This window comes from Muntiacus reevesi, chromosome 2 (assembly GCF_963930625.1).
Source record: "Muntiacus reevesi chromosome 2, mMunRee1.1, whole genome shotgun sequence".
NCBI lineage: Eukaryota > Metazoa > Chordata > Mammalia > Artiodactyla > Cervidae > Muntiacus > Muntiacus reevesi.
Window position 1 is genome coordinate 189,098,977 of NC_089250.1, and position 21,962 is coordinate 189,120,938.

Consider the following 21,962-nt stretch of genomic DNA (forward strand, 5'->3'; position numbering starts at 1 on the left):
GAGGCAGTGGCTCTAAGCTGGTTCTCAAGGTGTCACCTGGTCGCCAATCCAGGGAGCACGGACCACACGCAGAGCTGCAACCCCTCACTCCCTCTGCCCCTGACCTGCTGGTTCCGGTGCCCAGTAACCACACAGCAGGGTCCACAGGCTGCTCGGCCCATCCACGGGCCCCCTGAGCGTGCACACACTCACACACGCACACACGGGCACGCACAACATACACTGCCGTGGCGTGCTGAGGGTCTTCTCATTCCCTCTGCCTTGCAGGGTACACATGTGGCAACCCTGATCCCGGGGAACCCCCCTGGGCCACCCAGCAAGCCGTGCCCGCCCCGGGCCGGGGTCTGCACTGCATCTCCCGCTTGGCAGGCCAGCAGGTCAGCTTCTGCTCTGTGTACGCAGACCCCTCAAACACAAACTGACAGGCTGTGTGTCTGCATGGCCCCGTGGGGACGGGGCTGTTTCCTGGAGGGCCTCAGGGGGTCACGGGTGCCCTCGCAGGGGCCACACTCGCCTCCCCTGCCAACCTGCATTCTGTCTGCCTCAGCCTGCAACCCCTCGGGGATGCTAGGGGTCGCCACATCTTCCACGCCCTCACCTTGCCCTCCTGTCTCATCACACTCAGGATAAACCCCAACTCCTCGTCAGGGGCTGAGACCCTGTGTGTCCTGGCTTGCCTAACCTCTCCCACCTCATCTCCGCCCCTCTGCTCCTCCCATCAATCCACTCCAGCCACACTGACCTTGCTACTATCGCTCCAGCCACAAAGCCTCTTCCCACCCCAGGGCCTTTGCACCTGCTGTTCCTCCTCTTCTGCCCATGATGATCTCCCCAGAGCTTCACCTTCTCGTCACTCAGGGCTCAGCTTGAAAGTCACCTCCTGAGACAAGCCTTCCCAGATCACCCACCTGGAGGAGCGCCAACCCCCCCACCACAATACCAAACCCTGCTTGTTGTCATAGGCGTTCTGACTCCTGGAGACACTCTGACGTTATCTTGTTCAGTGTGAACCTCCCTGAGATCTGGGTCCCGGGCTATCCTGCTTCCCAATGGATCCCCAGTGCCTGGAACAGTGCCTGGGATAAGCAAGCACTCAGTGACGATGCTCTGAGTGAACGGGTGGATGCATGGCCCCTGGGAGACTCACCCTGCAGACCAAGGGTCCTGGCGGGCTTGAGGAAGGGCCCGGAGAGGCTCCCACTGAGGCTCCCCTCGAGGGCCAGGCCCTGCCCGTCCCACAGCACCATGTGCTGCAGGACTCGGGCGTCACGGGCTTGCTCGTATGAGGTCTGAAGGACCAGCTCCCCAGGAAGGGCATGGAGCTGGAAAAGAAAAAGATGGAGCTGGGTCACTGGGGAGCCCAGCCCGTGTTCCTTCTGAGGGTAGCAAAGGAGAGAAGCTTTCAGGAGAGGAAAGACAAGAAACAACACTCTAATTGTTTATTGGACTGGTAGAAAATGGAGTGCAGCAAGGGGGCGGAAGGGCTGTGACAAACCAGAGACTGACGCCCCCTGTAAAGAGGACAGCTGCCTCTCAGCTCCACTTCCAAGCTGTGTGGCCTTGGGCCAGTTTCCCAACCTCTCTGAACCTTAGTTTCCGTATCTATAAACTAGGGTAAGCATGATAGTGTTGACTTCAGTGAGACAAGGAGAGTGATGTGCTCAGTCCAGGGCTGGGCCCATGGACGGTGCCACAAGGGGCTGCTGTGGTCGGTAGAAGGATTTCTCCAACATTTAATGAGCTGGTGTGATGTCCCTGACCCAGGGCTGGGGTGTGGGGGACCCCCAAAATAACCAAGACTGTACCTGGCCCTTCACGGGCTCCAGGCTGGTGGGGAGATAGTCACAGAGTCAGAAAATGGTGGTGCAAGGTGACAAGAGAAGCCATGGAAGATATTCAAGGTGGGAAAGGAACACAGAGAAAGAGGCTGCTGGATAAAACAGGGAAGGGCATTCTAGGCAGAAGGAACAGCCTGTGCAAAGGCTCAGCAAGGGGCACTCTCCCTACTGTTGGGTGCCACAGGAGGATGGCAGAGGAGACTTTCAGGGGGGGTAAGGGAGTTTACTCTTAAATGTCTCTAAAGCCCATCACCACTGCCCCCATCTCAGTCCAAGATACCATTATTCTTAAGACCCTGCTCACAGCTTACTCACTGGTGCCTCTGCTGCCCCCTGTAGGTCACTCACTACACAGCAGCCAGAGGAGTCTGAAAGTACCCTTTGGATCAGGTCCTCAAATGCCTCCAATTTCAGAGAGGATACGATCCCAACTGCTCTCTGTGGCCTGACTCACCCTACATAATTAGATTACCACTCCTGCCTACTATTTCCCCTTCACCCATTCTGCTCCAGCACAGCGGCCAATCCTCAAACGTGCCAGTCATTCCTGCCCCAGGCCCTTTGCATGTCTTGTTCCCTCTGCCTGGGATGCCCTGTCACCAGGTTTCCAAATGGTTGGTATCTGCTTGTCATCTCAGGCTAGCTCCCGTTGTCACCTCCTTAGGGGGGCCTTCGCTGGCCACCTAAATAGCTCCCCAGTCATTCCCGCTCATGTCACCCCATACTGCAGGCAGTTTCTTTACCATCTGAGCCACCAGGGAAGCCCTTTTCTATAGTAGGCATCATCATCTGGTGTATTTTCTAATTTGATTTTCTTTTTGTTGTTCGTCAGCCTCCCCACTTTTGGTTGTTGCTTAGTCACCAAGTTGTTCCTGACTCCTGTGTGACCCCATGGACTGTAGTTCACCAGGCTCCTCTGTCCATGAGATTTTTCAGGCAAGAATACTGGAGTGGGTTGCCATTTCCTTCTTCAGGGGATCTCCCCGACTTGTCTCCTGCCCACATCTCTGATGCATTGCAGGCACAGTCTCCCCACTAGACTACATTCGATGAGAGGAAGGACTCATCAGTCTGCTCTAAGCAGCATCCCCAGCTTCTGGAACAGTGTCTGGCCTGGCACCTAGTAGATGCTCAGTAAATAACATGAAAGGGAGGTGGGGGGAAGGGAAGAAGGGACATTGAGACCAGCTGAGAATCCGTTCCAGGAAATTTTGCCCACATCACAGCCCATCCTGCAGTGGATCCTCCCAGGAAACAGGACAATTCCTCGTTTCTCAAAGGGCTGCCCCAGGAACATCCCCCCCGTACCCCTGCCACCAAGCCTGCCCTGGCCTCCTCCACGCACCTGGGGGAAGGTCTGCTCCAGCTTGATGATGTTGGTAAGGGTGTTCTTAGCAGCTGTGAGTCCGGCACCCATTTGGAAGTGATGCTCCTCCACCATCAACACAAATGTGCCCTCGGCTCCACCCTCGGAGTATCGTAGCTGGGTCAGAACGAAAGCAAGGCAGATTTCCTCACCCAAGTCTCTGACAGAACATTCAGGAAGGCGCTGGAAGTAGGCTCTGCCTCCCAAAGCCCCCAGACTTAAAGACCTACAGCTCCCTGGGTGAGATGCATTGTGATGACGTGAAGTCCAGGAAGGATCCCCTGGAGGAGGGCATGGCAACCCACTCCACTATTCTTGCCTGGAGAATCCCACGGACAGAGGAGCCTGGCAGGCTGCAGGCCATGGGGTCACAAAGAGTCAGACATGACTGAAGTGACTTAGCATGAACGAGGGTCCTAAGCTCAGGTAAGACCACCAGGTGTGGCCAGGACAACAATCTCCGCATGCCCTTCATGCTCTAACACTGACTTGCAGATGGCTACCAGCCTGCAGCAGGCAGGCATTCTAATTATCACTGTAAATGGGAGGGGGCAGTCTAGAGCAGAGGACAACACACAAACAGTGCATCAAACAGACCGGGACTCAGTTCTGGCTCTTCCAAGCATGGGGTGAATGACCTCTAGCTAGTTCCATAACCCCTAGGACTTCACTCTCTAACCAGGTAAACTGGGATGATGAAACCTACTTTATTGATGTGCTGACATGAAAACTATATGAAATCATGTGCTAATTTCCAGGCTGGTTGAAGAGCAGAATCACTCAGGGCACATGCTAAAAATATAGACTCTGGGCCCCCATCTAAGACCTGTAAAAACAGCCTCTAGAAACTGGGTCAAGAATTGGTATTTTTAAGAGCTTTCCAGAAACATCAATAGTGTAGTGACTACCCTGTCAAAAACGTCCAACCTGAATCACACCTTACACAAGCTATCTGACAAATCCAAACAGAGGATTTTTGCAAAACGATTGCCTGGATACTACAAAATCGTCCATGCGGGAGTTCTCTTTCTTTTTTAAATTTAACGATAGTTGATATACAATATTGTGTTAGTTTCAGGTATACGGCTTCAGATTCTTTTCCATTATAGGCTATTATAAGATACTGATTACAGTTCCCTATGCTATACAGTAAATCCTTGTTGTTCAATACAGGAGTTCTTTAAGGTGGTTAATGATATAAAATGTTTAGGGGGACATATATTAGTATCAGCAACTTACTTTGAAATGCATTAAAAATTAAGGGTGGAGAGCTGTGTGATAAAGTAGAGGGAAATATGAATGAAAAAATCTAGGTGACAGGTATGCGGGTATTCACTAGGAAGCTGTTTGAATCTTTCAGTGTCCTGAAAAATATAATAATAAAATGTTAGAGGAAAGAAAGGCAGGTGGTAGGAAGAGAATCGCTAGATCGGGGTCAGTCTTTGGGCCAAATTCAGCCCACTGTCTGCTTTGAAAATGAAGTTTTATTGAAACACAGCCAAGCCCATTTATTTACATATCATCTATGGCTGTTGTTTTGTTATCATGGCAAAACTGGATGGTGGCAACAGAGAGGGTATTGTGTATAAAGGCTAAAATATTTATTACCTGGCCCTTTACAGTAAAAGCTTGCAGACCTCTGTCCTAGATATTAAGAAACTAAAGAGACATGACAACTGAATGCCCTGGGTGATCTTGAACTGCATCCCAGATTTAAAACAAACAAAACAGCTCAGAAGGACCTTATTGCGAAAGAAGAATTACTGCGTAACTGGGAAATTTTATGATGAGCTGTACACTCAACAATGATATTATGTCACGTGTCAAATTTCCTGAATTTGGTAATTCTACTGTGTTATACAAGAAAATACCCTTGTTATAGGAAACACCAGCTGCAGTATTTAGGAGTAATGAGATGCCTCCAGAAACAGCTCAATATTACTCACAATACAAAAATATGTGTGTGAATATATACAAGTATATAACATATATAAGTATAAACAGAAAGACATCGCAAGATATTAAGACTTGGTGATATAAATACCAGTGATGTTTGTACAGTGAGAGGACTACTGTTAACTCTGCTGGATGGTATATCTGAGAGTTGTTAAGAATGGTACAAGTGAACCTATTCACAAAACACAGTCACAGATGCGAAAAACAAACACGGTCACCAAGGGGAAGGAGGGATAAGTTGGGAGCTTGGGGCAGACATACAGGCGCTGCCAGAGATGAAACAGGGAGCTAGTAAGAACCTACTTTATAGCGCAGGGAACTCTACTCAATACTCTCTAGTGACCTTATACGGGAATAAACTCTAAAAAAGAGTGAATATATGTATATGTATAACTGATCCACTTTGCGACACAGCAGAAACTAACACAGTGTGTAAATGAACTATATTCCAATAAAACCAATTTTAAAAAAGAGAGCAAAGAGATCCTAACAGTTGTCATCACAAGATTTTTTTTTCCTTTTCTTTTTCTGTATCTCTCTGAGAAAACAGATTTAACTAACTCATTACAGTCATTTCATAGTAGATGCAAATCAGATTACTGTGCTAGATGCACTAACACGGCTGTATGTCAGTTACATCTCAATAAAACTGGGGGAAAAGCCAATTGGTAAATGGTCACTGCCCTACAGTACCTTTTCTATAGGTTGGAAATTATTCAGAACAAAGACTGGGGGAAAACTCAGAGGCTCCCTGAATGATGGTGAGTCAAGTCTGCAGAGCTCTGAGATTGTGTGTGATGCGCTGGTACACACCCTGGCACACAGTAGGTGCTCTATAAACAAAGTCAGCCTGGGCCAGAGCAGGAAGGGAGGTGGTGGGGTGCTTTTTACAAAGCTGGGTGGCTGGTAGGATAAGGAAGTGACCAGCTGGTGTGTGCATTCACTCATCCTGTCATTCATTCATTCATTCCCTCACTGTCTCTCACTAAGCACCTCCTGTGTGCTGGGCCCTAGGCCAGGTACTCGGCACACCTTCCAGGATCTCCTGCTTCGGAGAGGAGGGGCAGAGAGAAAGAGACAATGGCAGCACCAAGAGAAGGGGAATCGTGGATCTCACTGGCCCTCCCGTTCACGCCGGCACCCCCAGACCCTACACACAGAGCAGACGCCAGAGTGAGAGAGATCCCGGGGTTCCAGGTGATCACGGGGCTTGCGGACACAGGGCAGGAAGCCACGCAGAGGCCATGGGAAAGGCCGACGGGGCACCTGGGAGGTGAGGCTGGCTCAGCTCAAAGGCTGCGTCATCTGATCCAGTGCCCGGGAGCGTGCCAGGCTGGGGGCAGGCAGTGCCAGGCACTGGTGGGCAAGACTCCCCTGGCTCCTAGGGGTCTCGTGGGCCCTGCTTGGGGCTGCAGGGCTGGCCCGGGAATGTAAACCCAGGCCTGTTTGGGAAACCTGGAGCCAGGGGTTTCTGAGGGTGGCCCAGCAGGGCCTGCTGCAGGCTGGGGGACACATGTGATGTGTTAACACACAAGGCCCCAACCCTGCCTCGGGCAGGGCATCTGGAACCAGTTAGGGGCTCAGGGGTGGCCGGGACATGGTTACCTTGGCTGAGGCGGAGGCTCTGCTGGGGCAGCGGCCGAGGAGGACAGGGAGGTGATGCCGGCTGGAGAGCCGCAGCTCTTTGCTGGAAGCAAAGAAGGCGTGAGAGTCCTGGTGTGAGGGCGCCTCGTGCAGGCTGGGTCGGGACCAAGCCAAGCACCCCAGCAGAGGGCTGGAGACCCAGAAACACGGGAGCAACCCAATGAAGGGCTATTAACATGCCCGGAGGCCTGATGGCCGTGGGGTGCAACGGTCAGGGCTGCAGCAACCCGCGTGTGCATTCCAGCTTGGCCTCCGGCTGGTCCTGGCACGGTGGGCAAGTGCCTCCGTTTCCCCTCCAGCACAGGGGCTAGGTGGTACTCAGTGGCATGTCTTCTGTGGGCCCAGCCATGGGCCCCCCTCGTTTTGGATAGCGAGCTTTAAAACCAGCCCCCTCCTGCAGCCCTGGGCTCACAGCACCCCTCCTTCGCCTCCTCAGGCCAGGCACCCACTGACACCGCAGGCCACACCACTCATCGTTGTGGGCTGACCTGTGTATTACGGGAGGTCTGGCAGTAGCTGTGGGCCCCGCCCGCGAGGAGCCGGTAGACCCCCCCCCGGCCTGGTTGTAATAACCAGACCTTACCCCAGACACCGCCCAACACCCCGCCCCGGGTGAGAACCACTGGTCTATATCATTAACAGTGGCTTCCTCATCGCCCTCCATCACCTGGAGCCTGGTGACCCACCTGACTTCATCTGAGTGTTAAGAACCCTGACCCCAGAACCAGGCACCGCAGGAGGTTCCCAGACTGAAGAGCCATCCTAGTTACTATTCGAGGCCTGGGATGCATTTAGTTTGGGAGAGTAAGAACTCCTCGTTCGTGTCCCGAGCCCCAGAAGTCAAAGATGTTTTATTAGCTGTGTGACCTCGGGCAAGTCACTTGGCCTCTCTGAGCCTCCCTTGCCACCTCTGTGCAGTGGGGCTGTGGGGAGGGTTTGAAGCAGCGCTGTGGGTCGGGTGCTTGGCTGAGGCCTCTCCCTCATCCATTCCTCTCCCCTCGGGGCCCCCAGAGTGTGGCAAAGTCCTCACCTGAGTGCCTGGTTGTGGCCGTGGACGTTGAGGACCAGGCTGGTTTGAGAATCGCACGTCAGCTTCAAGGAAGCATGTATCTCTTCCTTTTCCCAGAGCTCCCGGAACATGAGCTGAAGAGGGAAGAGGACGGGGTGAGGCAGGGGGGTGGATAGGCTGGGAGCGGGGGGCCTGAGGACCCTCACATCCCTGTCCACCCACCAGCCTGGCAGGGCAGATACCCATCTGCCCCGGCCCCATCTGCCCACCCTTGGATGGTGAGGACCTCTGGACAGGCCTGGGCCGGCTCCCTCGCAGTAGCCCAGGTTGCCAGCCAAGGGTCTGCAACGTCCACCTGTACCCCAGACATCGGCAGAGTCAGCATCCTACAGACCTCCTCACCACCCAGGCTGAGGGCAGGGAAAGGGGATTCAGGGGAAGTGCTGCTCAGCTGTGGGTCACGGTGACTCAGACCCGCTGCGGGAAGAGTGACATCCTGGGCCCCTGGGCTCCGGGAACTGCTCCTCCTCCCACGGCAGCGGGGAGTGAGGGGCAGGGGGATTGCCGGATAGCCCAAAACAGCAGGCTGGAAAAGAGACTTGGATGGACGTGCTCTGTGGCTCGTGAGGGCCCCACTAAGCAAGTTGAGGCCACACCAAGTGACAATGGCCCGCTGCATGGGGACTCAGCACAATTCCTGTCTTGGAGGGTGTGAGGGCGCATCTCAGGGAAGGACCCAGTACCAAGTCGGAGTTCCTGTTTGATGCATACTTGCTGCATGACCTCAGGCAGGTCACCGAGAGACGGACCGGTGACCCGAGTTTGCTGCTGACCACAAGCGGCCAGCGTCATCAGCACCACCAGAGCAGCAAAGGCTTCTGAAGCTTCTGCTCCAGCCACACACCATCCCAGGGGCATTACTGGTACTGACTCACTCCATCCTCACAGGACAGGCATGATCCCCATTTCACAGAGGGGCAGGCTGAGGGCACAGAGAGACTAGGGAATCTGCCCAAGGACAGCCAGCCAGCAAATGGCAGAGCTGGGGCTGGCCTCCAGAGACGGCATGTGTGACAACTGTGTTGCTCTGCATCTTACTGGGGTGTTCGGAGATGAGCCGCTGCATATAGGACCCTCAGAACAGTGCCAAGCATGCAGTAGGCACTGCACAAATGCACGCTGGGCTTCGATTCTGATTAAAAGGTGGAAGGGTGGGAAGGACACAGGACCAGGAGCTGGAACACAGGCGCAGGGGCCCGTCCACACCAGCCCCACGGCGGGGAGCACAGAGGCCGCTGGTTACAACTATTATCATTATTAATAAAACCTTTGCAAACTGTAGTGCTGGGCAGACACAAGGGTAGATCATTCGCATCAACTGTGCACACAGTGGTCCTCTGCCCCTGGGAATAGGATGGGAGTTGACAGAATTAGCAGGGGAATCTGCCCCTGCCTGGGCTGGCCACCCACGCCTCACCTGGCTGGCAAAGGGCAGGCCCAGCCTCCGGAGAAGAGGTGCCGTGTGGCTGACATTCACCACCAGCTCCAGGGGGCCATTCACTGGCCAGGCCACCAGGGCTGCCGCGTCCACGCTGATCCCACCGTCCCCACCTTGGAGGACCACACAGGCCTGCGTCTGGGTCTCTAGAGACAGAGAATGGCAAAGGTCGCTGGGAACTGGGGCTCATTTCCCTTTCCAGTTTAGGGTCGCACCCTGTGGAGACCAGTGAGACTGGCCTGGGCGAGCCTTTCACCTCTGAGCCCTCTGACAGCATCTGTCACGAGGCTTCCCCCAGTCTTGGCCTGGCCAGCTCCTCTCATTGGAGTCACTGCTGCTATGACACCTCCTCCGAGCAGCCTCTCCTGGCTGCCCCTCTAAAGTACCTCCCAGCCCATCCTGCTTCCTCCCTCGCCAGAAGGTCAGCTACATGAGGGCAGGATCTTTAGTATATTTCCTTCCCTGCTGTGACCCCAGCACTTAGTACTGCCCCAGACACATCACAAGTGCCCAGAACCTGAGGGAGTGAACAAACTGATGATGCTTTTCTCCAGGGTTAATACAATGTCAAACCAACATCAAAAGATATTGACCTGCAGCTTGCCTGGCCCAGGTAGAAGGGTCTGCACCCTCCCCCAGCATGTGCGGGCATCTCTTCGAGTCTCCTGCCTCCAAGCTAGGCCACACCTCAGCTCAGCAGACAAAAGAAAACCCTCCACGAAAGGAGATTCTGGGATCTTGCTCAGCACCATCACCTGGGAGTCTCTCCTAGGCAGGCATGGACAAGCTGGCAACTCTGAGCCTTAATTTTCTCACCTACAGGGTGGGCATAGGCTACCCACCTCAAGAGACATCGCCAAGATTAACCAAGATAACACATCTGTGTGCTGGGCACATAGTAGGTCTCATGAAGGGTCTGTCTCCTTCCTTCACAATGCAGTGTCCACCCACGTGCACCTACTATGTGTGGGGCATGAGTGGGGAGGGAACACACTCAGTCCCCTTGCCCGGGGAGGTTCCTGATTGTGGGGACACCAAGGATGTTGACACCAGGCAGAACATGCCCCCTGAGAGACTGCCACAGCAGTGGGGGAGGTGAGAGGCCACCGTGGCTGAAGGCTAGCACACCAGGCCTCCTGGCCCCGGGAACTGGGGCCGTATGGAAGCATTCCTGGGACACCTGTCCCATCACTGACCCACCACATCCCCGACAAACCCTCCCTCAGAGCAGTCTGTGAGGTCAGCTCACACTAAGACAGTCCCCTGTCTGATCCAGGCACCTGCTCACCCTGCAGGAGGCTGAGAACCAAAGATGGAAGAGTTCGAGGCCAGAAGAGGACCATCCAGGAGACTCGGGGCCACCCAGGGATCATGATCTCTGCCATCTACATGGGGTCAGGGGGAATCAGAGGGTGGCTCTGGAGTCAAGCTGCCTGGATTCATCATGAGCCAGCTGTGTGGTACGGGACAAGTGACCCAACCTCTCTGAGCTTCTGCTCCTCCCCTGCAGAAGGGGGATGGTGTTACTCACCACTCCCTCATATCCATTCACTCAACAGATGATTAACTGAGCACTTACTATCTGCCACTCTGCAAACAAAGAGTGGAGTGTGGGGTGGATGGAATGTGGGAGGTGAGAAATAAGAATATTTAAGAAGTGAGTTACACAGCTTGTTAGAATGACAAAGTCTGGGAGAGAGGTGGGGAGAGCTGGAGGGAGGTGGGGGTGCAATAAATAGGGGGAGGGGAAGGCCTCAATGAGGAGATGATATTTGAGAAGTAGGTGGTGAGGGACTGTCTCCTTGTTTCTCCCACAAGAAGTCATGTGGGAAAGAGCATTCCAGGCAGAAGGAACAGAATGTGCAAAGGTCCTGAGGCAGGAGTAAGCCTCATGTGTTGGAAGACTATCAAGGAGTGGAATGAGCAGGGGTCAGGAAGAAGTCAGAGAGTCTGGGTCCTCAGGACCCAGAGGCCCCACTGGGGGCTTCAAGCTTCCCTTGGTGTGAATGGGGTTGTCGAGCAGACTCACTGAGTTCCTATGTACTGAGAGCTTGCCTCAGTGATTATATATGTAGTAATCACTCAATCAAGGCCAGCTCTTGGGACTTCCCTGGTGGCCCAGGGGCTAAGACTCTACAATCCCAATGCGGGGAGCCTGGGTTTGATCCCTGGTCAGGGAACTAGATCCCACATGCTGCAACTAAGAGCCTGCATGCTGCAACCAAAGATTCCATGCACCACAGCTAAGACCCAACACAGTCAAACAAATAAATAAAAATAAAATTCCTCATTAAAAAAACCAAACCAGACAATAACAAAAACACTCTCTTATTACTGTTACCTTCCCTTCCTCCTCCAATATGGGTTAAACTATTTCCCCTTAAAAATTATGCTTGAAGTCCTAACTCCCAGGACCTGTGGATGCACCCTTATTTGGAAATATTAGTGGTGGCTCAGTTGGTAAAGAATCCACCTGCAATGCAGGAGACCTGGGGTTCAGTTTCTGGGTCGGGAAGATCCCCTGGAGAAGAAAGTGGCAACCCATTCTACTCATCTTGCCTGGAGATCCCATGCACAAAGGAGCCTGGTGGGATACAGTCCGTGGAGTTGCAAGAGCCGGACACGACTTAACAACTAAACCACAAAGCAAGGCAAGGTGAGGCACTGAGCTGGATGGACCCTAATCCAGTGGCTAGCATCCTTACAGAAAGAAGAGAAGAGGCAGAGACTGGGGGGCAGAGACCAAGGTTATACAACTGTAAGTGCAAGAATGCCTGGGGCTACCGGGAGCTGGCAGAGGCAAGTAAGGGTTGAATCCTAAAGACTCGGGAGGGAGCACGGCCCTGATCACACCTGATTTCTGACTTCCAGGCTTTAGAAGTTGAGAGATTAAATTTCTTTTAAGTCACCCAGTTTATGGTATGTTGCCTTGACCGCCCTGGGAAGTGAATACACGCTCCTTTAAGAGTCAGGTTCCAAGGCCAAGGGCATCCTGGTTAGTCCTGTAACTCAGGGTCACGCCAGGCCTGGGGCTGGCGGGCAGGTGTCTGTGTAGGGGGGCCGACTCCCGACCCCGGGCAGGGTCCGGCCACCTTACTCTGCATCTGCAGCTCGGCGCCGAGGCGGGCCTCTCCCGGGAACCCCGCCTGCCGCAGGGCCCAGCTGTTGTGCTCACTCCAACCAGAGAACTCCAGGCGCCCATCGCGGTGACGGCAGCTCACGGAGTAGTTTAGAGACGTGGACCCTGCCGAGACGTGTCCTGAATTCTCAAAGCCAGTGCCGCTGCTGTCAACGTCCGCGGAGACCTGGAACAGCACCCAGGAGATGCCGGACCACCCTGAGCAGAGAGAGCCAGCCTGGCCCAGCGAGGACCAGCTCCCACAGACCCCGGGGTCTTGTACCATCCACACCACTGGGGTGGGAAGAACCAGGGCCCTGAGAGAGCAGGATGGAGGAACAGCTGGGTTACACTTGGCAAACTATACACGTGCTGTTGGCATTATAGGGTAGGGCGGTGCCTGCTGAGGAGTGATTGCGCGTGGGTAACAGGGTTCCCATCTGGGGGAATGAAAATGTTCTGAATTAAGAGAGTAGCTACACAAATTTATCAGTGTACTAAATACCTAAATTGTACAGTTTAAAATAGCTCAGGGGACTTCCCTCAAAGTCCAACGGTTAAGTATTTGCCTTCCAATGCAAAGGGTGAAGGTTTGATCCCTGGCCGGGGAACTAAGATCCCCATGGCCAAAAAAACCAAAACATAAAACAGAAGCAATATTGTAAGAAATCCAATAAAGACTTTAGAAAATGGTCCACATAGAAATATCTTTAAACAAAATAAAACAGTTCAAATGGTAAAGATGTATTTCACCACAATAAAAGTTAATAAATTTTTAAAAAAAAAACCTTTTCTTTTGAAAGTTGAAAATATACAACTTGGAAGATTTTAGACAGGGTGTGAGCTCTCTAGGTCCCCTTACAGCTCACCAGATACACTGGAGTTCTCCACGGGGCCCCAAAGGCTTTGAGTTTGCAAGCACCCTGCCATGTGCCGTGAGTTAATCACTGAGGCCAGAACAGCATATGAACCATCGCGGGCAGAACACACACTGCGTGTCAGCAGGTGGCAAGCAGATCCCTGCTTTAAGTCACCCGCTCTATAAAGCGGGAGGAGTCACTCCATCATTCAACCATGCTGGCTGAACCCCTACCACTGGTTGCGTCCTGTTAAAGCTTAGGAGGCTGCCACACGTGAGACAGACAGAAATGTCTGAACTTGTACACTACCACGTGGAACTTAAAGACCAGCAGTGGGAGTCAGACCATGACAACACCGAAGGCATCACGTGTCGGATGATGGGAAGTCGATGGAAAAGAGAAAGCTGGGAGAGGCTAGGAAGGGCACGGCATGGTAAAGCTGCAGCTACAGCGGTCTCTGGTTCCAGTTCCTGCTAACAGTTGGTCTTCGACCCCAGTTCTCCGCAGGAGAATATGACACGGAGCTCATAGGTCCCTGGGATTTCCCAGATGATAGGAGACTCTTTGTTCTAATGAGGTGATGCTTTAAGGGGTTCCTGGATGAGGGCTTGGCCAATCGAGGTTGATTTCAAGGGTTTGTCTACATGGTGGGGAGGATGGACTAGGCATTGCTTGCCAAGATGGAGAGAGACAGGGAGGGGCCGGTCTGGGGGGCTGGCCTGTCTGGTTTTGGAACAGCTAAAGTCGGAAGTGCCTGCCCGGCATCTGAGTGGAGATACAGTGGGCAGGTAGGCCTACAGATCTGGGGTTCAGGGGAGGGAGAGATGGGGGACATGGCAGTGCAGATATGCCACTGATATGTGACTGGATAAGACCATGAAGGGAAAGTGTGTGGACAACGTGGAAAAAGAGGGCTGAGGACAAGCTCTGGTCTGCTGGGAGTGGGGGAGGGGGCTCTAGAGGAGGAGAATGTATAACAGTCCTGGGGGAACGACTGGGTGAAGGAAATGAATACTGAAAGTGAAACGTGAAGGGAAAGTCGCTCAGTCGTGTCCTACTCTTTGCGACCCCATGGACTGTAGCCCCCCAGGCTCCTCTGTCCATGGGATTCTCCAGGTAAGAATATGGAGTGGGTAGTGGTTCCCTTCTCCAGAGGATCTTCCCGACCCAGGGATTGAACCCAGGTCTCCCGCATTGCAGGCAGATTCTTTACCAGCTGAGCCACCAGGGCAAAATGAGTATCAGCAGCCCCAATTTCCAGATGAAAAGACTGAGGCTCAGAGGGAGGTCTGAAGCTTGTTCTACCATCCCCTCGTCTCCGAGGTACTTCCAAAAAGGTTTGTTGAATGAATGAAAGATTTCCATTATCACTGCCGCTCGCCAAGGCTGACCTGAAGGGCCACCCTGTCCTCCACCCACAGCGTCCGCAGCGCGGGCATGTTGTGCTGGAGTCTGCAGTCCAGGGAGACGTGCTCTGGCCACCGAGTGAAGGTCAGTTCCTCGGACACCTGTCAGGGTGGAAGACATGGGACCAGGGCCATCGGGCCAGTTCCCAGCCCCACCAAGCCCGCCCTCACCCTGGCAGAGCCCCCACCTCTTTGGCATCCACTCCGACCCGCAGACTGTGTCTGTAGCTGTGCCCGAGCCTCTCGTTGGTCAGGTACAGCAGGATCTGGGCTGGGAGGGCCAAGGGGCTGGGCTGAGACAGGTTGTGTGTGAGCAGCAAGTTCACCTCCTGCTGGGTCTATAATAGAGAGAGAAAAACCAAGACTCGCTAGAGAGATCACCAAGAGATATTTGCAAACCTGTGTTCATAGCAGCACTCTTCACAATAGCCAAAGGGTGGAAGCAACCCAAGTGTCCACTGATGGAAAAATGGATCAACAAAATATGGGCCATTCATACAATGCAGTATTATTCAGCCTTAAAAAGGAAGGAAATTCAATAGAGCTGGGGTGGGGGGTGGGGCGGGAAATGAGGAGTTGTTAAATTGTGGGTAGTTTCAGTTTTGCAAGATAAAGAGAGTTCTGGACATGGACAGTGGAGATGGCTGTGCAACCTCGTGAATGTATTTAATGCCACTGAACGTGCACTTGAAAGTGGTTAAGATGGTAAATTCTGTAATGTGTATTATACCACAATGAAAACATTTTTAAAATGAAATAAAAATGTACTTAACTAGACACTGCCCAAATGCTAATGGATAAGATAAATAGATGAATTGTGATACCAGCACACCATGGAATACTATACAGTAGTGAAAAAGGATACAGACCATGTGACTCCCACAAACATCATGCTGAACAAAAGAGGGCAGATGCAAAAGGGAGAAGGCTGTGTGCTTCCATGAACATGACATTAAAAGAGTCTGATGAGCAATGGCTCCTGGGGAGTTAGGATGGGGAAGGGGCAGCTGAGGGACTTCTCACAATTCTCATCCCTCTACTCATGGACCCTGAAGCTCTCATCTGCCAGGGTCCTCTCTGGAGCTCAGCTCATATCCAAATGCTTCTCTCGTCAGCAGCACATGGCCCCGGCATCCCAGGCCATCCTGGTCTGCACCCCACCCGTCTGCACCCTCACCTCACTGGTACTGAGGACAAGCAGCCCCCGGTGCATGCTGGCATCCGTGGTGACCAGCACCTGAGCGTCCACGGCCGTGGAGTTCACCACAATGTAGCCAGAGCCGTCGGCTCGGCCTGGGACCCCCAAGACCTGGAAGGGTTGAAAGAAATGGAAGTAGGGCTTCTTCACTACAGTGGGGTCACTAGTGGGCATCAGGGGTCCCATGATCTTTCTTGAACTGAAAACAAAATGTGGTGAGGATGTGCCCACATGAGTCTCTACAGGAGAGGGTTTGTGACTTGGGTCAGATTTTAGGAGTGCCAGAGGGCCCCGCCTCAGTAGCCCTGCACTGTCCAATGAGCTTCCTCTGGCCCCTTTCTCGACACCCCATACCACAAAGCTCACATCTTTATGCTCCAGAGAATCTTATCCCGTGAAACCAACTGGTCAAGAGCCTTCCAACACTGGCAGCTCTGAAACATGCATTTCCCCTCCTCTCCTCCCCCAGCCCCTCCACCTCCGCAGGCCACAGAACCCAGACACCTGCTCCTGAGAGGCGATGGGAGCCTGTCCAGGAAGCAGGCTGCAAGGCCGGCCCACGTGGGCATCTCCCTAGGCTCCGCCCACCAGCGCATGCGCATCGCCGAGCACAGGGCTGGTCCATCTAATCGTGAGAGTGGGGGCGGTCACTGCACCCCATCTACGATGATGACTCTGAAGCCCCGGGGAGGGACAGGGGTGTGCTCAAGGCCACCAGGGACAAGGGGCAGAACCGCCCCTTGTCTGGGCTTCCTGGCCTCACAGGCGGCCTTCCAGTGCCCAGGACAGCTGCCCAACTCCACCTGCCTGACACAGCGTTTGGCCCTATTAACCTTCCCTCCCCTCTTGGAGCCCTTTCCTCCCCAGCCTCGAGACCCCCTTCTCCCTTGGGGTTCCTCCTCCTCCTGGCTTGTTGTTCTTGGTACCCCTGGCTGCTTCCTTCTCATCCTCCCCAGCTTTGCAACCTGAGTGCCTAGTCTCCACCCACCCCACAGCCATCTCAGCCAGTCTGACTTTTTTAAGAGTCTTTTTCTTTTTGATGTGGACCATTTAAAAAATCTTCACTGAATTTGTTACGATATAGCTTCTGTTTTATGTTTGGGTTTTTGGGCCCTGAGGCATGTGGGATCTTCGCCCCCTGACCAGGGATTGAACCTGCACCCCCTGCACTGGAAGGTGAAGTCTTAACCCCTGGAACATCAAGGAAGTCCTCAGTCTGTGGCTTTAAATGTGACCACCGAGAGGAGGAGACCTCCAGTTCAGACCACAGCCGACCTCCTGATTGCCCCCACCGTCTCCCCTTGGGCGTTTAAGAGCCCTGTCAGATTTAACGCATTCAAAAAGGGCCTGTGAGTCAGCGACACCCTCTCCCCAACTCTCCTTCTCCACCCACATCCTTCCTATCACCAGGAACAGCAGCAGCCCCAGTCCTCTTCTCACAATCACCATCTGGCTCCCCTATTTCTCACACCCACATCTGACTTCTATCCAATCCTCTCTCTCCACCTTCGTGATGGATCCTGAATCCGAGGGTGCTCTCACTCCCTGGGCTTTTTATAAAACAGAAGTCAGCAAATGCCAGCCCACCAGCCACATCCAGCCTGCTGCCTGTTGTAAATAAAGCTTTATTGGAACACAGTCATGCCCATTCACCGCATAGCCCGCTGCCTGTTGTATTTAAATAAAGCTTTATTGGAACACAGTCATGCCCATTCACCGCATCCTGTCTACGGTACATCGCACTGCAACAGCAGCGCTGAGTAGTTACAACAGCCGCTGAGTGGCCTGCAAAGTCTAAGATATTTGCTATTTGAACTTTTATAAAGACGGTTTGCTGATCCCAGTCCTAGAGGATGCCCTTCCCTCTCCAGCTCTGCCTCAGGGCCTTTGCACTGGCCATGCCCAGAAAATCCTGTCCCCATGGGACTTCTCTGGTGGGCCAGTCACTAAGACTTCACACCCTCAATGCAAGGGTCCTAGGTATGATCCCTGGTCAGGGAACTAGATCCCACATCCTGCAACTAAGAGTTGGCATGTCACATCTAAAGATCCCACTAAGACCTCAACTAAGACCTGGTGCAACCAAATAAATAAATAGAAATAAATATTTTTTAAGAAAAGAGAAAACCTTCTCCCCAGATACCCACAACCCTACTCTCTCCTCTCCTTCAGGTCTGTGCTTAAATGTCATCCTGTTTGGGGGACCAGCCTTGACCAACATACAAAATTGCAGTATCTGCCGTGTTTTCCATGACCCCCTTTTCCCACTTTCTCTCTCTCCTAGCCCTCACCCCTGTGTAATACACTCCACAGTTCAGTGATTTGTCCCGGGGGTTGCCTATCTGCCCCAGGGAGGCACTCATCTCTGCCGTGTTTACAACTGTGTGTCCAGGGCTTAGAGGAGGTTCTCTATTCCTCCAGGGTTCGCCCCATCTCTCTCACTTTGGCAGTGGTTACAAAAGAGGGTTCCCGCCTGGGGATCCTGGTGCTCACCCCTCCCGCTCACCCCCAGCACGCATACCTGCAGGGCCTCGCAGGAGCTCTCGGCCACCACCCGCCACTGCAGCCGGCGGTCCAGCTGCAGCTCACCACTGCCCTGAAGCTCACAGGCCCCTGAGTGCAGCTCCAGGCGCAGCCGGTGCCCGGCCTCCCACCCATATTGGACAGTCAGCGAGGTCTCCAGGGGAAGGGCGTGCAGTGCAGGCAGCGTGGGCCTCAGTTTTGCTCGGAGGGTGGCCTCGGATGGGTGCAGGGTCACCGCCAAGGTCAAGGAAGCAGTCTGGCTGGCTGCCGCAAGGACCCCTGATGCTTCTGCTTCCCCACCCAAGGCCTGCCGGGAGTCGCTGAACTGCGTCCCTGCTGGGAGGCCCAGGTCCTGCTGGACCACAGAGAGAGGGGTCAGAGGGTGGTCCCACACCAGTGAGTGGCCTGATTCTCCATCTGAAACCCTCTTCCCCCCCGTCCCTCCCCCATTACAGTAACAACAAAACTGCAGCTTCAATCACAACACACAACAGTTGTCCATCAGAGAACACTCAGGACACACAGTCTCGTACTGAGTGCTTCATCAGAATGTTCTCTTTTCACCCTATTCCAATGACTCTGAGAGTGGTAGTTACCAGTCCCCATTTTACAGATGGGAACACTGAGGCTCAACAAGGCAAAGTCATTGCCCAGAATCACATGGCTAATAAGTAGACAAGCTAAGGTTTGAACCTGATCTGTCTTCAGTCTGTGCTTCCCCTCTATGCTGTCCATTAGGATCATCACTAATCACATGGGGCTGGTTCCCTCTATATTAAAATGAAGTCCAAGTAAGAATTCAGTTTCTCTATAGCATGAGGAAAATCATCTTAAGCCCTCAGTAGCTCCCCGTGGCTAGCGGCTGCTGTCCTGGATAGCAAAGAACATTTCCACTGTCATAGAAAGCCCTAGTGGGTAGGCCTGCTTCATCCCATGATGCTCTGCTCTCTTCTGGACCAATCCTGTGTTGACCTGATTAACACTGACAGAACGTCTGCCAGCACCCAGCCCTATGCTCAGGGATGCTGAGTGGACCAGACCGACCCTGTCCCTGCGCCCAGGAAGCTCCATCAGGAGACACAGGACAGGGGCCTGTCCCACTCTGACGAGGGCACCAGCCCTGTCTGCTGACCTAGACTCCAGCTTCCCCCTTTCCTGAGTCACGGGGTCCCCTTCCCCCAAACATCACAGGACAATTCTCAGACTCTCTCTCGGCTCAGATAAAATCCAGCCTGTGGTTTTTAACAGGTTATGAAACCAAGATGCAACTGTTCCCAACTGTCAGCTGAGAAGAGTTCCTCTCATTCCCTTCCTGCTCTTAAAATTTTACTAAAAAAACAGATTCTCATAAATTCTGAGTCTGCGGTCCTCAAGTTTCATGGCCCTGCGAGCCTCTAATCTCACCCAGCCTCGATTTCCTCATCTGTCAAATGGGAACACGGGATGAGAGATAAGAGGGGTCAAGTGTCCAACAGGGCTTTGGGGAAACAGTAGCTGGTCTTGGGAAGTCCCTGGAGGGGGTGTCAGCCAGGCTCAGGCCTCATGCTGATGGGAAGCTCCTCTCCAGGCACCTCGCTGACCCGCTATACACACCTCCAGCAGCGGGCAGCCCGGTTCGGTGGCCAGAGTCCACGTGCTCCGGTTCTCAGCGTGCTGCTCCAGGGCACCCTGCAGCCGGCACGGCCCCATCCGGAGGGACAGGGAGCTGTAGGGGGCGGGGCCAGGCTGGACAGTCAGGCTGATGGCACTCCAGGGTGGCAGGCCCAGTCGGCCCAGGAGGGGCAGGGAGTGGGTCAGGTGCCCCAGGACCAAGGTCTGGGGCCTGCAGGTACGGGCCAACTGCAGGTGGGCGTCTCCACGGTCACTATGGAAGTCTGTGGTCAGGTCGAACTCGCAGGGGCCCCAGCTCAGGCTGCCCTCGGAGCGCAGGGCCCGCGGGATTCCTGTCGCCTGGAATATGGAGAAAGTGGTTGGATTTCGAGTGAGTGCCAGAAGCTAGGAGGCGCTAGTGGTATAGAACCCGTCTGCCAATGCAGGAGACATAAGAGATGTGGGTTCGATCCCTGGGTCGGGAAGATCCCCTGGAGGAGGGCATGGAAACCCACCCCAGTATCCTTGCCTGGAGAATCCCATGGACAGAGGAGCCTCGTGGGCTATTGCCCATGGAGTCACAGAGTCGGATACGACTGAAGTGACTCAGCACACACACACACACACACCAGAAGTCAAGGTGGGGGAGCTGGAGACGCGTCTGGGTGGGAAGAGGGCAGCAGTGGCCCCATGGCCTAAACTCTATCAGCTCCTCCTTCTGCAAGGTGAGCGATACCAAGGGTACCCCATCAAGAGATGTGGGCTCAAATTCCCGTTCTACCATTAATTCGGTCTCTCCAACCCACAGCCTCAGTTTACCCATCTTTAAGATGGGAGTTGATCATAAGTTGCTGGGAGATGGAAGTAAGTTAATCCTTGTGAATCCAGAGCCAGGCACCCAGAAAGCACTGGCTATTGGAAAGAGATCACGAACATCAATGTTCATTGAGGGCTGGAGGGCAGAGACCTTAAGCAACTTGCTCCACTGGGGCCTAAGACACACTCCACATGGGGGCACAGACCCAAGCTGGGAATGAAAGGGTCCCCCCACCTCTCTGGGCCCCAGTGTATCATGGGGGGTGAGGGGGTACAAGCAGCCCTTTCCCCCAGAGGTGAGGATTCAAGGGGCCTCAGAGTATATTCAGTACTCTTGTTATTACTCTGTATTAGCCTCATTCTTACTCCTGGATCCTTAACCCCAGGGATGCAGGAAGTGAGAAATAAGAACAGAACCAACTTGAACCACAGAAAGGATGCAAACCAGGGTCTTAGGAGGGCCCTTTGCAAAAGGGGAGAAAAGTTGAACTTTGGTCCCATTTTGGCTTTATAGTCAATGAGTCCCCCAGTTTAAGGGACAACAGCAAAAGAAAAAAATAACCCAAAGTTTCTCATGCTGAGTGCAGAGCTGGGCATACAGTGAAAAAAGTGAAGTCACTCAGTTGTGTCCGACTCTTTGTGACCCCATGGACGGTAGCCTACCAGGCTCCTCTGTCCATAGGATTTTCCAGGCAAGAGTACTGGAATGGGTTGCCATTTCATACAGTAGGTGTTAATAATTTATAAAGGGAGGTGGGAACCCACACTGACAGGGGTGGGAGGCTTACCTCCAGCAGAGGGCAGTGATTCACCAGGACCAGGGTCCAGTTGTTTGTGGTGCTGGCCTCTGACCTGAAGTCCCCACGGGCGGTCAGGGTGCACAGGCCCAGGGCCACCTCCAGCTGGGCCCGGGGGTCTTCATCTCCCCCCATGGACACGCGGATGTGGTTGCTGGGGGGGACTCCCAGTGCCTGAAGTGGAGGCCATGCATGCTGGAGGCCGGCGTCCAGGTGAGCACGGCGGCCGCAGGCTGAGTGGACGTGGGCTTGGGCGAAGGTGTCTCCAGACGATACCTGAGCCACCAGGCTGGCCCCAACGCTGTGCACCAGGACGGAGCCGTTCAATGTCAGCACAGCTGGA

The 21,962-nt window shown here is 53.7% G+C and overlaps 1 protein-coding gene across 1 annotated transcript in view; it reads right to left on the bottom strand.

Annotated features, from left to right (window-relative positions):
* Positions 1-21,962, bottom strand: part of LOC136158481 (uncharacterized) — a 166,414-nt gene that overhangs the window by 32,481 nt on the left and 111,971 nt on the right. Inside the window, exons 42-47 of the mRNA XM_065920298.1 lie at positions 12,409-12,616; positions 9,291-9,457; positions 7,835-7,947; positions 6,766-6,847; positions 3,184-3,321; positions 1,148-1,322 (exon numbers count right to left, since the gene is read on the bottom strand). Of these exons, the coding sequence (XP_065776370.1) occupies positions 1,148-1,322; positions 3,184-3,321; positions 6,766-6,847; positions 7,835-7,947; positions 9,291-9,457; positions 12,409-12,616 (883 nt within the window). The remainder of the gene's footprint in view (positions 1-1,147; positions 1,323-3,183; positions 3,322-6,765; positions 6,848-7,834; positions 7,948-9,290; positions 9,458-12,408; positions 12,617-21,962) is intronic.